This window comes from Schistocerca gregaria, chromosome 1, assembly GCF_023897955.1.
Source record: "Schistocerca gregaria isolate iqSchGreg1 chromosome 1, iqSchGreg1.2, whole genome shotgun sequence".
In the NCBI taxonomy this organism is placed as follows: Eukaryota; Metazoa; Arthropoda; class Insecta; order Orthoptera; family Acrididae; genus Schistocerca; species Schistocerca gregaria.
Genome location: NC_064920.1, coordinates 470,236,526 through 470,259,325, shown reverse-complemented (window position 1 = coordinate 470,259,325; position 22,800 = coordinate 470,236,526). Strand labels below are relative to the sequence as shown.

Genomic DNA, 22,800 nt, shown 5'->3' with positions numbered 1-22,800 from the left:
GATGCATTCCTACTGAAGTTAAAGAAAACGATTCCATACTCAAAACTTGCCAGCCTCGAGGAAAATTTCATACGGAATTGGTTCACTAGAGCCACCACAGATATGAAGAGAGAGTGGTAGGGAAACTTGGAGGGGAAGGGATGGCACATGCAGTCATTTTCAGTCTTTACATCCTTATAAAGTGTTTATATGGACGACAAGAAACGAAATTTTAGCACGACATAAGCATGGCCAAAGCAAATTATGGGTGAGAGCAGTTAGCGTGGGCTAACGTTACTCGCGGAAAGCTGCTCAGAAGGAGATTATACTTTACTGGCTGCTGGCAGATGGTGGAGGTGGATGCGCTAAACCATTGTACACTAGGCCGGCTTTTAAAGTGCACACGATACCACTGCTAGAGGCGGCGTGGACTGACCAGCTGCTTGAGGAAGCTGAGCAGGCCCTGGTTCTTGATCTCCTCGCCCTGCTGCAGGATGACGTAGGAGAGCACGCCGCCCACGGTGGCCAGCTCTGCACAGTAGCGCGCCACGCTGCCCCAGTCGGTGGGCCCGAGCAGCGGCTCGTCGTGGTCCTTGGGGCGCAGGTAGATGGCCGTGCTCAGGAACAGCAGGTGCAGCGCCAGGATCGCCAGCCGCTTCAGGAACTGCATCTGCCGAACGCCAGCACCACCTCAGCCTCTGGCACTTGCTCTACCTGAGTCACTTCACTTAGCCCTTGGAGGAAACACAACTGAGGTGACACGTATAGGCGAACATGTGCACCATTTGAAATGGAATGTCCCAAGATACGAGCCTATAGAAATACATCGTTCAGAGCAAACACGATCCTGTCAACACAGAGAAAAACTTGCCCTTTACGGCCAATAGGAGGCAATGATTCGAGTCACGTGATTTCTATTCCAGTCACCGACAGAGGTTCCCACACATAGCGCCTGTTAACATCATTCTGTGCAATATCGTTGCACAGTACTAACATTAATAACTGTTGTGCCAGTGTGGTACCGAAGCAATAAAATGGGCGAAGAACGTAGTCTTGTGTAGACTGCAGAGAGAGGAAGAAGAATCACATAAGTGAAATGAAACGAATTTTCATATACAAGTACAAAGCTATGGGAAACACTCGTATCGATGTGGAGCAACTGCATTCTGTAGATCCCAGCAATATGTACAAGAGTGGAAGTCTCTTCTGAAACATGGATGGCCTATTATGAAACTCTTTTCTCAGCCATGAGCTGAAGTACTTTCCAGCCAACCGATGTAAGCTGATAAGAAGATAGATGTCGATGGTTAACCGAAAATTATATATATATATATATATATATATATATATATATATATATATATGGAACCCTCAGTGCGCGTGTCCAACTTGAACTTAGCCTGTAGTTTCAAAATAACTAATGTCTTATTGTATGATCCTTGCTATACTATATTATGTATTTGTAACAATTTGCTAAGTGATATTATAGAAAAAAATTGTAAATTGACAGCTGTTACACTGATATTCCTTTTCAGTGTTTTACTAGACGCTCTGATTTTATTGTTGTTTTACAATTACTTCAAATCATCATGACAGAAAACAATGATGTAACAATGACATAACGCAATATTGTAAAGGTTCTTTGAGGTAATTGTTAGCAGAATGATCTACCTAAACAATCAAAAGTTATTTTCTCTAATTCTGTGTTTGACAAGACGAGTGTATACTGTACATATAATTCATCCATCATGGAAATTGAGAATCTCAAGAATTTTTGCCTGTTATGGATATCGATATATCGATAATGGAAATATATTTGTCTTGGTAATTCCAAGACCGTATCAAAAGCTCTACAATGGTCCCTCAGACAAGCCTCTATATACCAAAAAATCCTAGAAGATAACTTAGCTTCACATACGTAGAAAGAGAAGATTTAATAAAACAGTTTTTTTAGTAAGGAATGGAGTAATGTCCGTCTATAATGCTTTTGACCGATGATGAATGCAATGTATGTTCAAATGGGAAAAGGTATGTTTTATATGATATACTTGCAGTTTAACAACTTTCAGATTTTCTACGTTACTTGTACTGTGATATCTTACTTCTTGACAATTTTCATGATTTTAAGTCAAAGGGAAGCAACCTATAGGTTTTGATGAGTGAGTTTTCGAGTATCAAAATATGTGACATAAATGTCCATATATTTTGATAGGAATGACTTGAAAGATTAAAATTTATACAGCACCAAGGGAGCATTCACCTTAACGTGTGACATACATTTGTACTTGATACGTCTTCCTGTTCCTGAGAAACAGGTTACTTAACAGTCGGAGAGGCAAACAGACAGACAGACAAACGGACAACAAAACGATCCTACGAGGTCACTCCAAAAGAAACGCACACTATTTGTTTTAAAATCCATGCTTTATTCTACATGTTTGAAAGTTTTATAGTGTGTAGATACATCCTTTAGGAACAATATTTTCATTTATCCACATAATTTCCATCCCTCTCAACTGCCTTACGCCATCTTGGAACCAGGGCCTGTATACTGGACCAACCTGTTGGAGCCACTGTTTGGCAGCGTGCACAAGGGATTCATCATCTTCAAACCTTGTTCCACGAAGAGAGTCTTTCAGCTTCCCAAAGACATGTTAGTCACATGGAGCCAGGTCAAGACTGTAAGGCGGGTGTTTCAGTGTTGTCCATCCGAGTTTTGCGATCGCTTCCATGGTTTTTTGACTGACACGTGGCCGTGCATTGACGTGCAACAGCAAAACATCCTACTTTTGCCGATGTGGTCGAACACGAATCAGTCGAGCTTGAAGTTTCTTCAGTGTCGTCACATATGCATCAGAATTTATGGTGGTTCCACTTGGCATGATCTCCACAAGCAAGAGTCCTTCGGAATCGAGAAACACCGTAGCCATAACTTTTCCAGCAGAAGGTGTGTTTTTGATTTATTTTCTTTTTGACAGGTCAGGAAAACTGATGGTGAATCCTGTGGATGCCTTGGGCAGATGGAGGGAATATTTTGAAGAGTTGCTCAATGTAGGTTAAAATGCGATCAGTAATGTTTCAGATTTCGAGGTAGAATGGGATAAGAATGACGATGGAAATAGCATCACATTTGAGGAAGTGGAGAAAATGGTCAATAGATTGCAGTGCAATAAAGCAGCTGGGGTGGGTGAAATTAAGTCGGAACTCATCAAATACAGTGAAATGTCAGGTCTTAAATGGCTACACAGGATAATTGAAATGGCCTGGGAGTCAGGACAGGTTCCATCAGACTGGACAAAAGCAGTAATCACACCAATCTTTAAACATGGAAACAGAAAAGATTGTAACAACTACAGAGGTATCTCTTTAATCAGCGTTGTGGGTAAAATCTTCCCAGGTATTGTGGAAAGGAAAGTGCGAGTATTAGTTGAGGACCAATTGGATGAAAATCGGTGTGGGTTTAGGCCTCTTAGAGGTTGTCAGGACCAGATCTTTAGCTTACGGCAAATAATGGAGACGTGTTATGAGTGGAACAGGGAATTGTATCTATGCTTTATAGATCTAGAAAAGGCTTATGACAGGTTTCCTAGGAGGAAGTTATTGTCTATTCTACGAGATTATGGAATAGGAGGCAAACTTTTGCAAGCAATTAAAGGTCTTTACACGGATAGTCAGGCAGCAGTTAGAGTTGACGGTAAATTGAGTTCATGGTTCAGAGTAGTTTCAGGGGTAAGACAAGTCTGCAACCTGTCCCCACTGTTGTTCATATTATTTATGGATCATATGTTGAAAACAATAGACTGGCTAGGTGAGATTAAGATATGTGAACACAAAATAAGCAGTCTTGCATATACGGATGACTTAGTTGTGATGGCAGATTCGTCTGAAAGTTTGCAAAGTAATATTTCAGAGCTAGATCAGAAATGTAAGGACTATGGTATGAAGATTAGCATCTCCAAAACGAAAGTAATGTCAGTGGGAAAGAAATATAAACGGATTGACTGCCAAATAGGAGGAAAGAAGTTAGAACAGGTGGACAGTTTCAAGTACTTAGGATGCATATTCTCACAGGATGGCAACATAGTGAAAGAACTGGAAGCGAGGTGTAGCAAAGCTAATGCAGTGAGCGCTCAGCTACGATCTACTCTCTTCTGCAAGAAGGAAGTCAGTACCAAGACTAAGTTATCTGTGCACCGTTCAATCTTTCGACCAACTTTGTTGTATGGGAGCGAAAGCTGGGTGGATACAGGTTACCTTATCAACAAGGTTGAGGTTACGGATATGAAAGTAGCTAGGATGATTGTAGGTACTAGTTGATGGGAACAATGGCAGGAGGGTGTCCACAATGAGGAAATCAAAGAAAAACTGGGAATGAACTCTATAGATGTAGCAGTCAGGGCGAACAGGCTTAGATGGTGGGGTCATGTTACACGCATGGGAGAAGCAAGGTTACCCAAGAGACTCATGGGTTCAGCAGTAAAGGGTAGGAGGAGTCGGGGCAGACCAAGGAGAAGGTACCTGGATTCGGTTAAGAATGATTTTGAACTAATAGGTTTAACATCAGAAGAGGCACCAATGTTAGCACTGAATAGGGGATCATGGATGAATTTTATAAGGGGACTATGCTCCAGACTGAACGCTGAAAGGCATAATCAGTCTTAAATGATGATGATGATGATGATGATGATGGGTGAATTTGCATGATGCCACTCCATTGATTGCCTCTTCGTCTCTGGCGAAAAATGATGGAGCCATGTTTCATCACCTGTCACAATTCTTCCAAGAAATTCATCACAACCATTCTCGAGAACTGTTCCAAAACTTCGCTGCATACCGTTTTTCTTGTTTCTTTGTGAGCCACTGTCGACATCCTGGGAACGCACCTTGCACAAACTTTTTTTTAACGCCAACACTTTCAGTATTCTGCAAACACTTCCTTCCCAAATCCCAACGTAGCGTGACAGTTCGTTCACTGTGATGCGCCTGTCAGCAGTCACCAATTCGTTAACTCTCTGCACATTGTCTGGAGTGTGTGCAGTACGAGGCCTGCCGCTGCGAGGACAATCCTCAATATTGTCGTGCCCGCTTTCATCACGTAACCTGCTTGCCCACTCACTAACGGTACTGCGAACGATAGCAGCATCTCCATACACCTTTTTTAACCTCTTTGGGATGTTTCCCACTGTCTCGTTTCCACAGCACAGGAATTATACCACAGCACGTTGCTTCTGACGAACGTCAAGTGTAGCAGTTATCTTGAAGACATGCTGTGACGGCGCCACTCACGGGAACAGGTTGAACTAAGTTTGAAAACAGGCGGAAAGGATGTATCTACACACTGTAAAACTTTCACACATGCAGAATGAAGATTGTATATTTTACAAAAATAGTGTGCATTTCTTTTGGATTGACCCTCGTATAAGGGTTTCGCCTTTACAGATTGAGACACGGATCCCTAAAAAGAAGACATTCGCTTTTCAAAATCGTTCAGAGCCAAACATGTCTAGGTGGTTATGCAAATGAGAACCTGTCCCTATTTTAATGTACTTTTAAAGTAATATTTTAATTGTACATTTTATTTACAGATATGAACTGCCTTTACGAACGAAAGTATTGTTTGGATTGCAACTTGTTATTTTCATTCATATGTATGTCTGAAATAACTTTTATGTTGATTTTGAAAAACTCCGTTTAGTGGACATGTTCGTTTTTGCATGTTACTACCACCTCACCACAGCGTATTGTAGAATAAAAATTGCGAGCAGTCGCTTTAAAGTACGGGATGTTTCGTAAACATTCAATCATTTTACTAGACTATATCTTTTGCATAAGTGAAGAAAGAAAATTTTAACTTACGGAGGAGGAGGATATCAGTGTTTAACGTGCCTTGAACAGCGGAGTCATTAGAGACGGAGCACAAGCTCGGGTTAGGGAAGGATTGAGAAGGAAATCGGCCGTGCCCTTCCAAAGGAACCATCCCAGCATTTGCCTGAAACAATTAAGGGAAATCACGGAAAATTTAACTTACGCATCAAAATTAAAACTTTTATTGGCGTCAGATGTAAAGTGCCACAGTTCATGCGGTTGGCTGTGAGTCTCCTCAATGCAGCCGCGCTTTGGTACGTTCGTTACCCAGTGCATGGTTGCGTGCGTGCGTGCGTGGCGGTAACACAACCACAAAAAGCGTTTTGCCATCTCCGTTTCAACAGGTGCAGTCCACTTACAGCTGCGCTGCATGAGTACGGAATGCGTAGAAGTAGCAGTGGAAGCAGTAACTATGACATTCCCGGAAAAGTATGGGAAGAGTTTGATTATCGTCTGAATGTTTTTCGAGCGTCCATGCTGGACATCTGTCAAATTTGGCTGAAAGCTTTGATTTTAAACGATATATGTGCATAAACGTAAAAGATTAACGCTTGTCATATCGGATAGTTCTTTATAAACTAAAGGATTAGTAATCCTATAGGTAAGTTAAAATTTTCGGCAATTTTCCATCGTCACTGATGTAGATGATATTGTCTTACGAAATTCGGCAGAATTTTTTGAAAAAGCCCTATTTCAAGTTTTGTAATGCGCACTGGGAACCTTTACAGCGGCTAAAGTCTCTGCATCAGATGACCCATATTTACAGGCGGTGTAGTTATTGTATCAAGTGCAGCTAGTCAATGCGATCCTTGCGCTGATGAATGTAACTACATTTATGAACTCTGTACGGAATTACGCACTTGCTTGAAAGACTGCGGTTTTAAAACTTGAAAATAAAGAAATTTAAAAAACTTTAATGGATAGATAAATTCAAAATTGGTCGGGTCGACGCCCCTTGACTGTTATGCATAAGATGGACCAGAACGTACTGCCCACGACAGTACACAAAATACTGGCGCCTTTTAACTGTTTATTAACAACATTATTATATTGCTTGAAGTAATCGTATCCACGCGTTGGAAGTCTATTCATTTAGGGTCATAACATCGTATATTTCTTTCTCTTAGTGCGTACGTTGGTGGCTTGTTCTCTTCCTGTTAAACCGTGTACACCTAATTGCTGTGTTTTTCCATCCTGGTACATAATGGATCTCTTTAAAGTGCCGTACTCACAGATTACTGGTTTACATCTCCTACGGGTAGACAAATAACACCAATTTCATTTATGTTCGTAATTCAGCATAGAACGAAATATTTTTATAGCGCCGCTATCCTAGCGACTACCTGCACTTGATACAAAACACAAAGTGGCTGTAAATATTTACTACCTGATGAAGGGCTTGCCGCGGCTCAAAAAGTGGCTAATTGGCAAATGAAAGTGTAAGAATAACGTACATCTCTTGCCATACCGTCATACGCTATTTTAACCACAGTCAGTGATCACCATCGAGAATGAGTAAGATAAATAACAGTACCTATAACGAACTGATTTTCCAAAATTGACGGTAAGGTTTGTCCCATCTGAATATGTGGCGTATATGATGCCAGAATGTTGCGTCTATATGAGGCGTAGACACAATACCTGAGCGGTCTGTTACAGAAAGGTGTGTAGTGACACCAAACAGCAGGTTGCGAGTTAACCCACTTTGAATACAGAACGATATTGGTGCAAGACACATGGGTCGTGGCATATAGAAAATTACGTAACTGAGGGTTATCGTCTACGTCTTCAGTCTAGAATGTATCCTACATATTTGCTCACGCAGAGAACTGCGACAAGCGTTTGACGAACGGACGTCACGTCATCCTCTCAGAGCCGGGGCCCACGAGAAATACGGGACCCCGCAACGAGACTTGTGACGTCATGCTAATCTCCTCGCCTGACGTACGTCGCGAAAGGTTGACTCCGTCTGGGGCCCACGGGAAATCTGAATGTCAGTAATGAGGTACGCACCACAGGGTTTAATTTTGCCATGTGTTATCGAGATCTTACTCGTATTTAAATTCATAGTTAAGTATTATTAAACTTGTATGAATCAGTAAATAGCTTCCCGCGGGAGACTATCGCTAGGACACGTAAGCCCGTAGTGTGAATATCTGCGACGCACGCCACAGGTTCGCTATATCTCGTTGGTCCCAATCAGAGCCACACGTGGCGAAATACGATCTATTGTAAAGTCAGATTGCTGCCGTTTCGAATGGGAAGCACTTTGTGCCAAGGTTGTACTGTACTGAACCAGTACACCAATTAGACTTCAGCAGCGGTCGACTGCCATCTAATTACTTTTAGTCCTCGTTGTAGGTTCCTATAGATAATCCTGCGTATCTACACTGAAGTAAAGAGACCCATAAGCGACCGGTATTGGATGGACGATGCCAAGAAGCAATAAATACACAGTGCCGTCCGAGAGAAAAAACTGGCAAATCAACAGGATTTATAGCGTGTGCTTAAGGGATCATTTATTTTCCAGTTTTTCAAAATTTGGTTTCCACAGTGATAACGTTACGTCATTCGTTGGATAGGATTCGACGTCGGATGGTTTCAGGCTTAATCTCTCACATAGTGCTTTTGCACCACTGCTTCTCGACTGTTTGCACGAAAGAAATATGCGAATGTTCGGTCCTTCTCACATTATGCAAGGTCACAACTGCAGTGATGTCATCATTAAAGTGAAAGTAACCTACGTCGACACGGCCTGAATGATAATACCAGGAGATACTAGTAATTTGGATCGAGTATCAGTCTAGTCAGGGTAACATTTTTAACAGATTTAGAGAAATGAAGGCTGGGGCAGGAACCTCATTCAAGTATCAAACTGTCCACACTGCTTGACAGTTGTTAGGGAACTGTCCTATACTGCGTCGCTGTCGTTAATCTGAGTATTACGCCGACAAGATATTGTATAAACAGATAAACTTTACATACAAAATAAGGAGGAACTACGTGCCAACTATAAGTAGACAAAAATAAATAAATAAAAAAAATCGCAAATATGCATTCGAATTAGTTTCCTGCTGTTTCAAGAATTGTTATTACTTCACGCTGTTTCAAAGCTCATCAGTAAGAAGCACCCCAAATCTCACACCAAGCCTGTTCGGTTGTTTGGGTATATTCCTCATTCTACACTCAGGTGACAAAAGACATGGAACAGTGATAAGCACATATACAGATGGCGGTAGTGTCGAGTACACGAGGTATAAGAGGGCAGTGAGTTGGTGGAGCTGGCATTTGTACTCAGATGAGTCATGTGAAAAGGTTTTCGAAGTGATTACGGTGCACAATGGCAACTAACATACGTTAAACGTGAAATGGTAGTTCGAGCTAGACGCATCGGGCTTCACTTAACGACCGAGAGTAGCGGCTTCTGCGTATAGTTGTCAGTGCTAACAGACAAGCAACACTGCATGCAATAACCGCAGAAATCAATGGGAACAGTGTCTGTTAGGACATTGCGGCGGAATTTGGCGTCAATGGGTTATGGCAGCGGACGACCCACGCGATGGCGTTTGCTAATAGTACGACATCGCCTACTTCTTCTGGGCTCGTGACCATATTGGTTGGACGCTAGACGACTGGAAAACGGTGGCCTGGTCAGCTGAGTCGCGATTTCAGTTGGTAACAGCTGATGGCAGTGTCCGTGTGTGGCGCAGACCCAATAAAGCCACGGACCCAAGTTTTCAAAAAGGCACCGTGCAAGCTGGTGGTGTCTCTATAATGCTGTTTACATGGAATGAAGTGGGCCTTCTGGTCCCACTGACCCGATCGTTGTCCGGAAACGGTTATGTTGGCCTACTTGGAGACCAGTTTGGGCCATTCAGAGACTTTATGTTCCCAAACAATGATGTCATGTCGTCAGGCCACAGTTGTTGGCGACGGGGTTCAAAAACATTCTGGACAATTCGAGCGGACGATTTGGCCACACAGAACGCCCGAAAGGAATCCCATCGAATATTTATGTGACATAATCGAGAGATCGGCAGTTGCACAACGTCCTGCACTGGCAACACTTTCGCAGCTATGGACGGCTATAGAGGAAGCATGGGTCACCATTTCTGAAGGGGACGTCTAACGACTTGTTGACTCCATGCCACGTCGAGTTCTGCACTACACTGGCAAACGGAACGCAGTATTAAGAGATATTGCATGATCTTTACCATCTCAGTGTACATTAATGGAATTGGTGGGTACTGAAGAGGAAGAGCTAATGTTTCTTGCGCATCTTGTCTCCTATGAGCCATACGCACGTGTATGTGCGACTAAAATCACCGACGGAAAATTCCGTTAAGGACTAAAGTCTGTTAAACGTCCCGGAAACTCCCTCGTGGGACGTCCTCGCTCGCCAGTATAGCTGCAACAGGAACAGAAAAGCTACAGACTAGTATTATTATTTGTTTTTATTTGTGTCATCTCTATCGACTTGCATTAGTAGACAGAATGGAAAGATTTCATAGGCTGTTCTTTTATTTTTCTGTGGCAATGAGAATTCTATAATGATTTCGAACGATTGGTATTACAACAGCAAAATCTAATAGAATCAGAGAAAATTAAGAGAGGATTCATAAGCCGTATGTTGTACTCCTATAACGTATAGAAAATTTGATGGGAAGTTAATCGCAGCAGTTTAACATTAACGTACATGCTTCGCTTTAATTCTTCCCACAAATTGATAAGCTTTTCCGACATTCTAAGCTATTGCCTGAGTTTTTCGATACATTTCTTTCTATTTAAAGCATAAAGAAATTTACTACACAATTTTGTGGTTCCAAGACTAAAATGCAATTAAAATGTGAAAAATCAATATGAATATGCATAACTGTCATTTCGCTTAGGTGTCACAATCGTCCAGGAGGACAGCAGTAAATAACTCGAGAGAAACCGACTTGTAAATCTTTATTTTATGTCTTTATTGACAAAATGTAACGGCTGCAAGTGCTATCAGTTTATCGAAAGGAAAAACTGTGTATATAACATTTATATATATTTCTAAAATAAATAAAATGAGAATTCTTATTTACATAAAGAAGGCATTAGTGTTATGTCATACCCTAGCAAATGTCTTCCACTTCTCCTCCAGCAGCCTCTGAATGATGCCTCCGTCCAGCATGTCCAGATGCGCTTCTTTTGTTCCATTTAGAATGATGAAAAGCGCAGAATTCCAATCTGAAAGGCGAGAAAGCAGTCATCTAGTAAGTAAACATTGCCTCGGAGATGTTTCAGTGGATTTTTGAAAATACTGGTCACCTCGATAGCATCGTCGCACTTTTACAACTCATAGAAACATGTGAGTGCGTAATATATTTTGAGAATGTTTCAACACCAAGTGTGACAAATAACGACTGTCCTTTTCTGTCAAAATGAAATGCGGAGTGCGGCAGACGCGTAACATGGAAATGGAAACTAAAATAGCTGGTCATTTTATAAACTGCAACTCTAAATAAGGAATGAGTCTAACTAATACAAATTGAAATATATCGTGTATGTCATAGATTTTTAACTGGACACTATTTTATCGGCATTTTCACCTTGCGTACGTTTAGTCTCTGGAGCAGCTCATCACTATCAGCAACTGTTGTAATTGAAGACTGCTTCAAATACAGTTACAAAATTTAAAGGTTGTTGAACTTCAAATGCGACGGCTCATGCTATCCTTAATTCTACAACTGGAATTTTCCTTTTAAGCTCTCTAGTTCTCTTTGATCTGGTCCTCGAGATTAACATTTTCAGTGCATCCCGTATAATACTTGGCAATAACGCAAGAGCGAGAGAGAACATCCCAGTGTACTCCTCCCAATGATATTCGCAGTTCTTGTCTTCGCACTCCACAATTCCCTGAAGCGCAAGAATAAAGGTGTGCATTAAGTGCTACAAAGGGTGTTCGGAAATTCCCGTTACATTGTTCTAGGATTTGTCGAAGGGAGTGAGTAGATAACATTTTGAACTAGAACCCACGTCCGCAAAAGTACCGTTTTCGTGCTACAACGATTTGAAAACGTGTTGGTAACGACTAATTTTACAATTAAGTGATTAATCATTTGTTTTACAATTCAACTCATGAATAGCCAAAGAAATTCCTCATGTACACATTGACGGGTTTTCTTCAACGTGACGCAGTGCAGCCGCTTCCAATTCAGGCGTGCGGCCTCTCCTTGGAGCACCAAAGCCACGTCTGTTGGTAGCGGAGGTAACCTTTCTCGAAGCCGTTGAGTAATTGTGGCGAAAATCGTATGTGATAGAGTCAGACGTTGTGGATAACGATCTCGATATACGTGATAAGCGGACCTGCCATTACCGTGAGTTTCTCCATCCAGAAGGATGACGTCGGTGTCTGCTGTAGACGAGTACTCAGCCATGTTGCTCTAACACTCAGAGATACGTGAATGAGGCTCGAACCAGGTCAGAGGGGTAGGACGGACATCAAATGACATCAGCCGTTCTGACATAACTCCCCCATCCCCTCCCCCGTCACCACGACTACCCTGTTGCATACACCTAGCAAATACGTTTTCAAACGGCTGTAGCGTGGAAACGGTACGTTTCCGGACATAGGATCCCATTCAAAACATTATGTACTCACTCCTCTCTACAAGTCCTAGAAGTTTATAACGTGAATTTCAGTACACCCTGGATACAGTTATTCTTCTCCGTGTTCCTTAATCGATGTGAGAGAAGCGGAGATAATATGCTACACCCGACGTGATAACTGCTGTTGGCAGCTGTTGCACGTTGGTGGGTGAACGGTACGCCTTCCACATGCAATGGTACCAACAACAGCAATGCAGCTGCCATTTTGAGCATCGTGCAGAGTACCTATAAAGATAGCCATATAGGTAAAATACATCATGCAGTAAATTCACGAATTATCTTACGAACTGAATTGTGATGATAATGTTTCCTATCACTAAGAAAGGGAAGTTTTCACAAAAAATAAAGAACTAAAAAGATCAATACCGGATATCGCTGAGCTCGAATATTTTTCTACTAAGAAAAATTGACAGTTGCTGCTGCTGTTATTTTCCCGTTCTCTGTGATTTTTGGTATAGCCTCGGTACGAGTTCCAGACGAATGATGGCCGACATGCTGTCAACCAAGGGTGTTGGCGTACTATCCAGTTTCATTTTGACGATGGTGACGACGAGGGTGGGACATGACAGCCCCGATGCTTTTCCAAGATTATTTTCAAACACAAAAGTGTGATTGTTGCGACAGACGGAGAACGGTAATATGCACTGGCGCCATTCCAGGGCAAATAGACATTTATAGACAAATACACGTAACACTCACAAACCCTCAGACGATACAAAAGTAAAGTAAATGGAAAGTTTCGCGTTGTGCCCCTGGGCGAGACAGTCGAGACCGCCGTTTCATCCTCGGCCAAAGGTGTTATTTGATGCGGCTTGGCTGAGCATCTGGTCAGCAAACCGCTCTCCCGGCTTTCTTGACATTGAAACCGCTGCTAATGGGCCGAGTGGCTCTTCAGTTGGCTAACCGCACCATGCACCAGTCCTCCCACTAAGGAAAAATCGCTGCCAGTACAGGGAATAGAACCCGAGTCCTCCTCGTGGCAGCCAGCCTCGCTGACCACTCACCTACGAAGACGGACGATACAAAAGAACTGTGATATAATTACCTTCACTGCACGAAGCGCTCACAATGAGACCGTGCGAACTTCCCCTCACCGGTTTGATGAATACTGACAGCACGTGCAGGGCACGCAATGACTTCAACCCGTGCGAACAGGAAGACGCAACTCTCAACCATTTTCGAGAAAATCGAAGATGAAAATTTTGGACGTCCTTGTATACTTCGCATAGTCGCTAGCATTGGAGGAGTCCAAAGATAAAGGAATAAGTGCTTAGTTTTACTATCGCGAGGCCTCTTGATCAAATCACCCTTACAGAACTTTTCATTCACTATAATTCCAGCAACAGATATGCATGGTACTTGACGAAATTGTGTAATAAGAGAGAACGTTTTATGGATGTATACCAAGTTACTTTTGCTGTACGCACATTGAAAGACATCCACACGAAAAAATTCGGCTTTCGTTACATGTGCTGCATATCATGATAATTATTCTTTCTCGTGTTTCTATGGTCAGTATGAAGCTGATTCGCAATGAGATCCATAGGTTATACATTATACTTTTAACTAATGTAGATTCAGTAATATAAATGAAATGGCTATACCGTTATGATCGGCTATACTGATACGATTGAAAGCTCTTGTGTATCCTGTTTTCTTAGTATCACCTAATGATGCCACCCTACCGACGTATCACGGTTGGAAAGGAAACTGCAAGTTTCTACCCAACACCGGTAGCGATCATGAGGGATCCAGCGGACCAAATGGAGCACGGCTGCCGAACCACACCTCGGATGGCTCGTTACCTACGAGAGCCCTCTGCCGCCACAATACAGGGTGGCCAGTGCATCGACTCAGCTCCCCTCATGCTCGGAACCGCTTTTCAACGTGATGCTACGCAGACGCAAACTGCTCGCGGCTCCGTTTTCGTCGTCCGTGCCTCAGTACGGACAGACTCTTCCTGGTGAATATTGTGATAGCTCGACTGTTTCTCGCCGCACTATTGTAATGACTCTTCGCACGTTTGGAGAAAAACAACTTAAGTAAATCTTCTGTTTGCTTTCTTTTTGGTTCGTCATTCTTCTTACTAGTTTGATGCGCCCCATCTAATTTTCAATATTTGTTTGTCGCACCACATCTCAGATGCTTCGGTTTTCCACAGTCCACGTTTCATTACCATAGAAAGCTGTGCTCCAGACGTACATTCTCAGAAATTTCTTCCTCATATTAAGGCCTATGTTTGATACTAGTAGACTTCTCTTGGCCAGGAATGCCCTCTTAGGCAGTGCTAGCCTACATCTGATGTCCCCCTTGCTCAGTCCGTCATTGGTTATTTTGCTGCCTAGGTTGCAGAATTCCTTAATTTCATCTCCTTCATGACCACCAATCCTGATTTTAAGTTTCTTGCTGTTCTCATTTCTGCTACTTCTCATTACTTTCGTCTTCCTTCGATCTAGTCTCAGTGCATATTCTGTACTCCTTAGATTGTTCATTCCATTCAGCAGATTACGTAATTCTTCTTCACTTTCATTCAGGATAGTAATGTCATCAGCAAATCATATCATTGATATCCGTTCACCTTGAATTTTCATTCCACTCCTGAGCCTTTCTTTTATTTCCATAATTGCTTCATCAATGTACAGATTGAACAGTAGGGGCCAAAGACTACATCTCTGTCTTACACCCTTTCTAATCCGAGCACTTCGTTCTCGGTCGTTCACTATTGTCATTCCCTCTTGACTCTTGTACATATTGCATATTACCTGTCTCTCCCTATAGCTTGCCCCTGTTTTCCTCAGAATTTCAAACATTTTGTACCATTTTACATTGTCGAATTTTTTTCCAGATCAACAAATTTTATGAAAGTGTCCTGATTTTTCTTCAGTCTTGCTTCAATTATCAACCGCAGCGTCAGAATTGTCTCTCTGGCGCCTTTAATATTTCTGAAGCCAACTGATCGTCATCTAGCACATACCCAATTTTCTTTTCCATCCTTCTGTATATTATGCTTGTCAGTAACTTGGATGCATGAGCTGTTAAGCTGATTGTGCGATATTTCTCGCACTTGTCACCTCTTGCAGTCTTCTGAATTGTGTGGATGATATTTTTCCATACTCATGCATTCTACACAGAATAGTGAATCGTCGTTTTGTTGCCACTTCTGTCAATGATTTTAGAAAGTGTGATGGAATGTTATCTAGCCTTTCTGCCTTATTTGATCTTAAGTCCTTCGTAGCTCTTTTAAATTATGATTGTAATGGAAGATCCTCTGCCTCTTCTAAACCAAATCCAGTTTCTTCTTCTATCGCATCAGGCATGTGTGTGAAATCTTATGGGACTTAACTGCTAAGGTCATCAGTCCCCAAGCTTACACACTTCTTAAACTAAATTATCCTAAGGACAAACACACACACTCATGCCCGAGGGAGGACTCGAACCTTCGCCGGGACCAGCCGCACATTCCATGACTGCAGAGCCAACTTCTATGATGGCCCTTTTTAGTCATGTCCATTCCAAAAGGTAGGAGACGAGGTACTGGCGGAATTAAAGCTGTGAAGACGGGTCGTGAGTCGTGCTTGGGTAGCTCAGATGGTAGACCACTTGTCCGCGAAAGACAAAGGTCCCGAGTTCGAGTCTCGGACCGGCACACAGTTTTAATCCATCAGGAAGTTTCCTATCAGCGCACGCTCCGCTGCAGAGTGAAAATCTCATTCTGGATGTCCATTCCAGTTCAACTGTACTGCCTACTGAGCTATTCCTTATCGCTGTATCTGCAGCCTTAGTGAACTTCAAGCGTATCTCGTCTTTACTTAGTACCTCCGTGACTCACTTCTTTGCGTATTGATTCTTCCTGACTGATCTGCTGAACTTCAGCCTACTGTCATCACTACTACATTGTGATATGAGTCTATATCGGCTCCTGGGTACGCCTTACAATCCAGTATCTGATTTCAGAATCTCTGTCTGACCATGATGTGATCTAACTGAAATCTTCCCATATCACGCGGCATTTTCCACGTGTGTATGTATGTATTCATCCGGGAACCTATAACCGACGGAGAGGCTTCGTTCTGCCGCAGCCCTGAGTGTTTCACAAGCCCACTACAGGCCACAGCAGTCCATCCACCCCACCGCCGCCCCACACCGAACCCACGGTTATTGTGCGGTTCGGCCGCCAGGGGCCACCACCGGGAACGTCTCATACCAGACGAGTGTAATCCCAAATGTTTGCGTGGTAGAATAATGATAGTATACGCGTACGTCGAAACGGTGTTCACACAGCAGTTGCCGACACAGTGTAATTGAGGCGGAATAAGGGAAACCAGCCCACATTCGCCGCGGTAAATGGAAAACCACATTAAAAACCATCCACAGGCTGGCCGGCACACCGGACCTCGACACTAATGCACCGGGCGGATTCGTGCCGGGGCCCTGCACGCCTTCCCGCCCGGGAAGCAGCGCGTCAGACCGCGCGGCTATCCGGGCTGGGTTTTCCAAGTATACCTCCTCCTCCTGCGATTCTTGACAGAGTATTCGCTATTACTAGCTGAAATTTAATACAGAACTCAATTAGTCTTTTCCCTCTCTCATTCCTTGTCCCAAGCCCAAATTCTCCTGTAACCTATTCATCTACTCCTTCCCCTACAACTGCATTCCAGTCCCCCATGACTATTACATTTTTAACTCCCTTTATGTAATGTATTACCCTTTCAATATCCTCATATACCTTCTATATCTCTTCATTTTGAGCTTGCGACATCGGCATGTATACCTTAACTATCGTTGTCGGTATTGGTTTGCTGTCGATCCTGATGATCAGTAACACGCTCTTTGCCCTACCTTCCTATTCATAACGAATCCTACTCACGTTACACCATTTTCTGCTCTTGTTGATATTACTCTAGACTCATCTGACCAGAAAGCCTTGTCTTCTTTCCATTTCACTTTACTGACCCCTATTACATCTAGATTGAGCCTTTGCATTTTCCATTTCAGATTTTCTAGTTTCATTTCCACGTTCAAGCTTCTGACATTCCTCACCCCATCTCGTAAAACGTTACTCTTTCGTTGATTATTGAAACTTTTTCTCATGGTCATCTCTCCCACGGCAGTCCCCTCCCAGAGATCTGAATGGGGGACTATACCTGAATCTTTTGTCAATGGAGAGATCATCATGACACTTTTTCAGTTACAGGCCACATGTCCGGTGGATACACGTTAAGAGTCTTTAATGCAGTGGTTTCCATTGCCTTCTGCACCCTCGTGCCGTGTTGATCTTCGCTGATTCTTCCGCCTTTAGGTGCAGTTTCCCACCCCTAGCACAAGAGTGTGCCCTGAACCTTTATCCGCTCTTCCACCCTCTTTGACAAGGCCGGTGGCAGAATGAGGGTGACTTCTTATGCCGGGAGTCTTCGATCGCCAATGCTGGTTATTAATCAAAATTTAAGTAGCTGGGTTTCGAACCCAGGACCAAGAATGTATTGATTACTAACCAAAGACCACAGGTTTGCGTAGTTTGCTGTGTTACATGATCACTAATCATTTCAGCTGCTGCCGAACTTTCCTACAACGACAGTTACCGCATCATTTAGTAGCCTATCTCTCCTTACCATTGTGTACGAAGTCATACATAACGTTTTTATATCCAATCTCCTCGTGAAAAACGTTTTTTTCTCCTTTTACCACGATAAAGGTTATGAAAATCGCAAACGAATCACTCAATATTGATGATTTGTAGAATCATAATAAATATCTGCAGTGAAATTCTCTCCAGAGATCTCATGCTTATGATATTTTTGTAGATGATTACTCGCTCGGCTGCAGACTCCTTTGTTAATAACGATCATACAACGTATATAAGCGTGCCAAAAATTGTCAAACTTCATTTTTTCGAAACCTTTTGAGAGTTACGTCTTCCTGTTTGCATATGTCGAAGCGTTAGTCGTAACTTGCACACACCCTGTCAGTGTGAATCAAATCGGATACGGGATGTTCGTACGGCCCCATTACAGGCAGAGCGTCGTTGTGTCGCTCTTCCATTGTATTTAGTGAACCCATACAAAAGGTTTTCATCAGTAAGCCTGTCCAGAATGTTCTTAAAGTACACGTAACACCGTCTAGAAATACAGAAACGAACAGTGCTGAAAGCGAGCCTGAGGGCGAAAAGTGATGTGGTCGCTAGTGTTGTCAACACCAAGCACTAGTCGACCACAATATTATTGTAGCTGAGATCGAGGGCGCTTCTATCGGTTAATCGCGAGTTTTTATAGAGATTTTTCAGGAGGACACGCTGAACTTCTTCACAGTATACACAAAACTTTCTTGAAATCATTCACAGTGGGGCGCGCTTTCCTAAGTCACCAATGCACTTGTTTAAAGTAATGTCACTGCGTGTTTCTGGCAATGGCCATGGGAGGCGATGTGCGATAATGTGATCGAGTTGTACTTGAATGAACTGAACAGATTTGTTTCCTAACAAGACAAACAAGCGCTTACCATCGACAGATATTTCCAGTGCAATAAAGATGCAAAAACAAGCGGCATAGGAAATCAGATGAAATACCAGAGGCCAGAGGTCACTTATATCAAAATACTCACAAAATGTCTCTGAATAACCTTGGAAATTTTGTCCTTCAGTTCTGGTTAGTAACTATCAGTTTCTGATTTATCTCTCGAACCAGACGACTATATAGAAAAATTTTGTAATCCTAATTCAATATTCTGTCCGATGTTGCATTCTCTGTTACCTGCAGTCTTAAATGACGAAACATAATGTCTAACCATTATTTTTTTGTGTTCATGATATTATAATAGTTTTTGAAGGTTGTTTCTCTTTTCATTGCATCCTCTACATCCTCTAGTTGACATTTCCTAATAGTATTATTTAAATCTACGTGTATTCTATATTGTTGCTCCTATAGGTTCCTTGAAAATTTTTTACAGCTCCCTCAGTCCATTTTAAATTTTCTTTTTTTTTTATTTCTTCGTAACTATAACAGCGTTTGTTACTTGTACCTATAGCCTGGGACTAAAATACTCAACTTGGTTGCTTGGATTCGGGGTTCCTCAGTATTTCTTAATGTAGTTGTTGTGGCCTTCAGTCCGAAGCCTGGTTTGATGCAGCTCTCCATGCTGCTCTGTTCTATGTGAGGCTCTTCATCTCCAAATACACTCCTGGAAATTGAAATAAGAACACCGTGAAATCATTGTCCCAGGAAGGGGAAACTTTATTGACACATTCCTGGGGTCAGATACATCACATGATCACACTGACAGAACCACAGGCACATAGACACAGGCAACAGAGCATGCAGAATGTCGGCACTAGTACAGTGTATATCCACCTTTCGCAGCAATTCAGGCTGCTATTCTCCCATGGAGACCATCGTAGAGATGCTGGATGTAGTCCTGTGGAACGGCTTGCCATGCCATATCCACCTGGCGCCTCAGTTGGACCAGCGTTCGTGCTGGACGTGCAGACCGCGTGAGACGACGATTCATCCAGTCGCAAACATGCTCAATGGGGACAGATCCGGAGATCTTGCTGGCCAGGGTAGTTGACTTACACCTTCTAGAGCACGTTGGGTGGCACGGGATACATGCGGACGTGCATTGTCCTGTTGGAACAGCAAGTTCCCTTGCCGGTCTAGGAATGGTAGAACGATGGGTTCGATGACGGTTTGGATGTACCGTGCATTATTCAGTGTCCCCTCGACGATCACCAGAGGTGTACGGCCAGTGTAGGAGATCGCTCCCCACACCATGATGCCAGGTGTTGGCCCTTGTGTGCCTCGGTCGTATGCAGTCCTGATTATGGCGCTCACCTGCACGGCGCCAAACACGCATACGACCATCATTGGCACCAAGGCAGAAGCGACTCTCATCGCTGAAGACGACAGGTCTCCATTCGTCCCTTCATTCACGCCTGTCGCGACACCACTGAAGGCGGGCTGCACGATGTTGGGGCGTGAGCGGAAGACGGCCTAACGGTGTGCGGGACCGTAGCTCAGCTTCATGGAGACGGTTGCGAATGGTCCTCGCCGATACCCCAGGAGCAACAGTGTCCCTAATTTGCCTGGAAGTGGCGGTGCGGTCCCCTACGGCACTTCGTAGGATCCTACGGTCTTGGCGTGCATCCGTGCGTCGCTGCGGTCCGGTCCCAGGTCGACGGGCACGTGCACCTTCCGCCGACCACTGGCGACAACATCGATGTTCTGTGGAGACCTCACGCCCCACGTGTTGAGCAATTAGGCGGTACGTCCACCCGGCCTCCCGCATGCCCACTATACGCCCTCGCTCAAAGTCCGTCAACTGCACATACGGTTCACGTCCACGCTGTCGCGGCATGCTACCAGTGTTAAAGACTGCGATGGAGCTCCGTATGCCACGGCAAACTGGCTGACACTGACGGCAGCGGTCACAAATGCTGCGCAGCTAGCGCCATTCGACTGCCAACACCGCGGTTTCTGGTGTGTCCGCTGTGCCGTGCGTGTGATCATTGTTTGTACAGCCCTCTCACAGTGTCCGGAGCAAGTATGGTGGGTCTGACACACCGGTGTCCATGTGTTCTTTTTTCCATTTCCAGGAGTGTAACTACGGGCAATCTACATCTTTCTGAATATGCCTACTGTATTCATCTCTTGTTCAAAATGGTTTGGTTCAAATGGCTCTGAGCACTATGCCAATTAACTTCTGAGGTCATCAGTCACCTAGAACTTAGAAGTAATTAAACCTAACTAACCTAAGGACATCACACACATCCATGCCCGAGGCAGGATTCGAACCTGCGACCGTAGCGGTCGCTCGGCCCCAGACTGTAGCGCCTAGAACCACACGGCCACTCCGCCCGGCTCTCTTGGTCTGTCTCCACGAGTTTTACTCCGACACTTCCCTCCAATACTAAATTGGTGATTCCTTGACATCTCAGAATGTGTGTGTTGATCCCATCCTTCGGTGAAGCTGCGCCACAGATTTCTTATGTGGCCAGTCGTATTCAGTACCTTCTCATCAGTTACGTGATCCACCCATCTACTCTTCAACATCCTTCTGTAGCAACAACATTTCCAAAGGTTCTCTTCTCTTTGTATCTAAGATGCTCTCCGTCCATGTTTCAGTTCCATGTATGGCTACACTCCAGACAAATACCTCCAGCAGACACTTCATAACACTTATGTCTATATTGGATGGTAACAAATTTGTCTTCTTTAGCAATGCTTTCCTTGTCATTATCAGTCGACAAATGTACATTTGTTGTCATCAGTTATTTTGTTGCTTGCCCAAATAGCAAAACTCATATACAACCTAAAGTTTCTCGTTCCTTAATGTGGTTCTCTTAGCATTCGACTACATTTCGTTATCCTTGTTTTGCTTTTGTTGTTGTTGATCTTATATCCTCCTTTCCAGACACTATCCATACAGTTTAATTGTTCTTCCAAGGCCTTTTCTGTCTCTGACAGGATTAAAATGTCATCGACGAAGCCCCTGAACATTAATTCCTACTTCAAATTTTTGTTCGGTATTCTTTATTGTTTGTTCAGTGTACGAGGGTTGGAACTTTAATAGTGGCAACTATTTATTTATAGTTCGTACAAAACAGATACGTGTTTCGAAGTTTTACTGACCTTCAATGTAATCACCAGCATTGCGTATAAACCGTTGACAGAGATGTGGAAGTCGTAGGATACTCTTAGCAGTGCCAGTTGAGTTGACAGTTCTGAAGCGAATGCCGTGAAGTGTTTCCTTCGGTTTAGAAGTTGGGCTTTACTCTCGAGGGCTCAAGTCGAGGTAGTGCAGTAGGTGGTATAGCACTTAGCAGCCCCATCAGTCGAACAAATCAGTAACAGCTTGCACTGTATGTGCTTTAGCATTGTCGTGCAAAATGATGGTCAGGTCCTGTAGAAAGTTTCACCACTTCTGTTTCTAAGCTGTTCATTTTTGGAACACAGCCTACGACCAGCTTAGAGACAGAAGTAATGACACTTTCTGCACCACCTGACCATGAATTTGCAGGACAACGCTCAAGCACGTACAGTGCAAGTTGTTACTAATTTGTTTGACTGGTGGGATGTTAAGTGCTATTCTACATACTGCACTCCCTTGCCTTAAGCCCTCGTGAGTTCAACTCGATTTCTAAACTGAAGGAAACACTTCACGGCATTCGCTCCAGAACTCCTACAAATTCGTCGGCAATAGACTGCGCTGCTCGAACTGTCAACACAACTGGACTTCCATATCGCTGTCAACGGGTTATACGCAATACTGGCGACTACTTTGAAGATCGGCAAAAATTTTAAACACGTATCCATTTTGTACGAG

General features: G+C 43.3%; 1 protein-coding gene across 1 annotated transcript in view; it reads right to left on the bottom strand.

The window, feature by feature from the left end:
* Nucleotides 1–22,800, bottom strand: part of LOC126353098 (uncharacterized) — a 287,154-nt gene that overhangs the window by 129,113 nt on the left and 135,241 nt on the right. Inside the window, exons 8-9 of the mRNA XM_050002737.1 lie at nt 10,949–11,064; nt 416–649 (exon numbers count right to left, since the gene is read on the bottom strand). Of these exons, the coding sequence (XP_049858694.1) occupies nt 416–649; nt 10,949–11,064 (350 nt within the window). The remainder of the gene's footprint in view (nt 1–415; nt 650–10,948; nt 11,065–22,800) is intronic.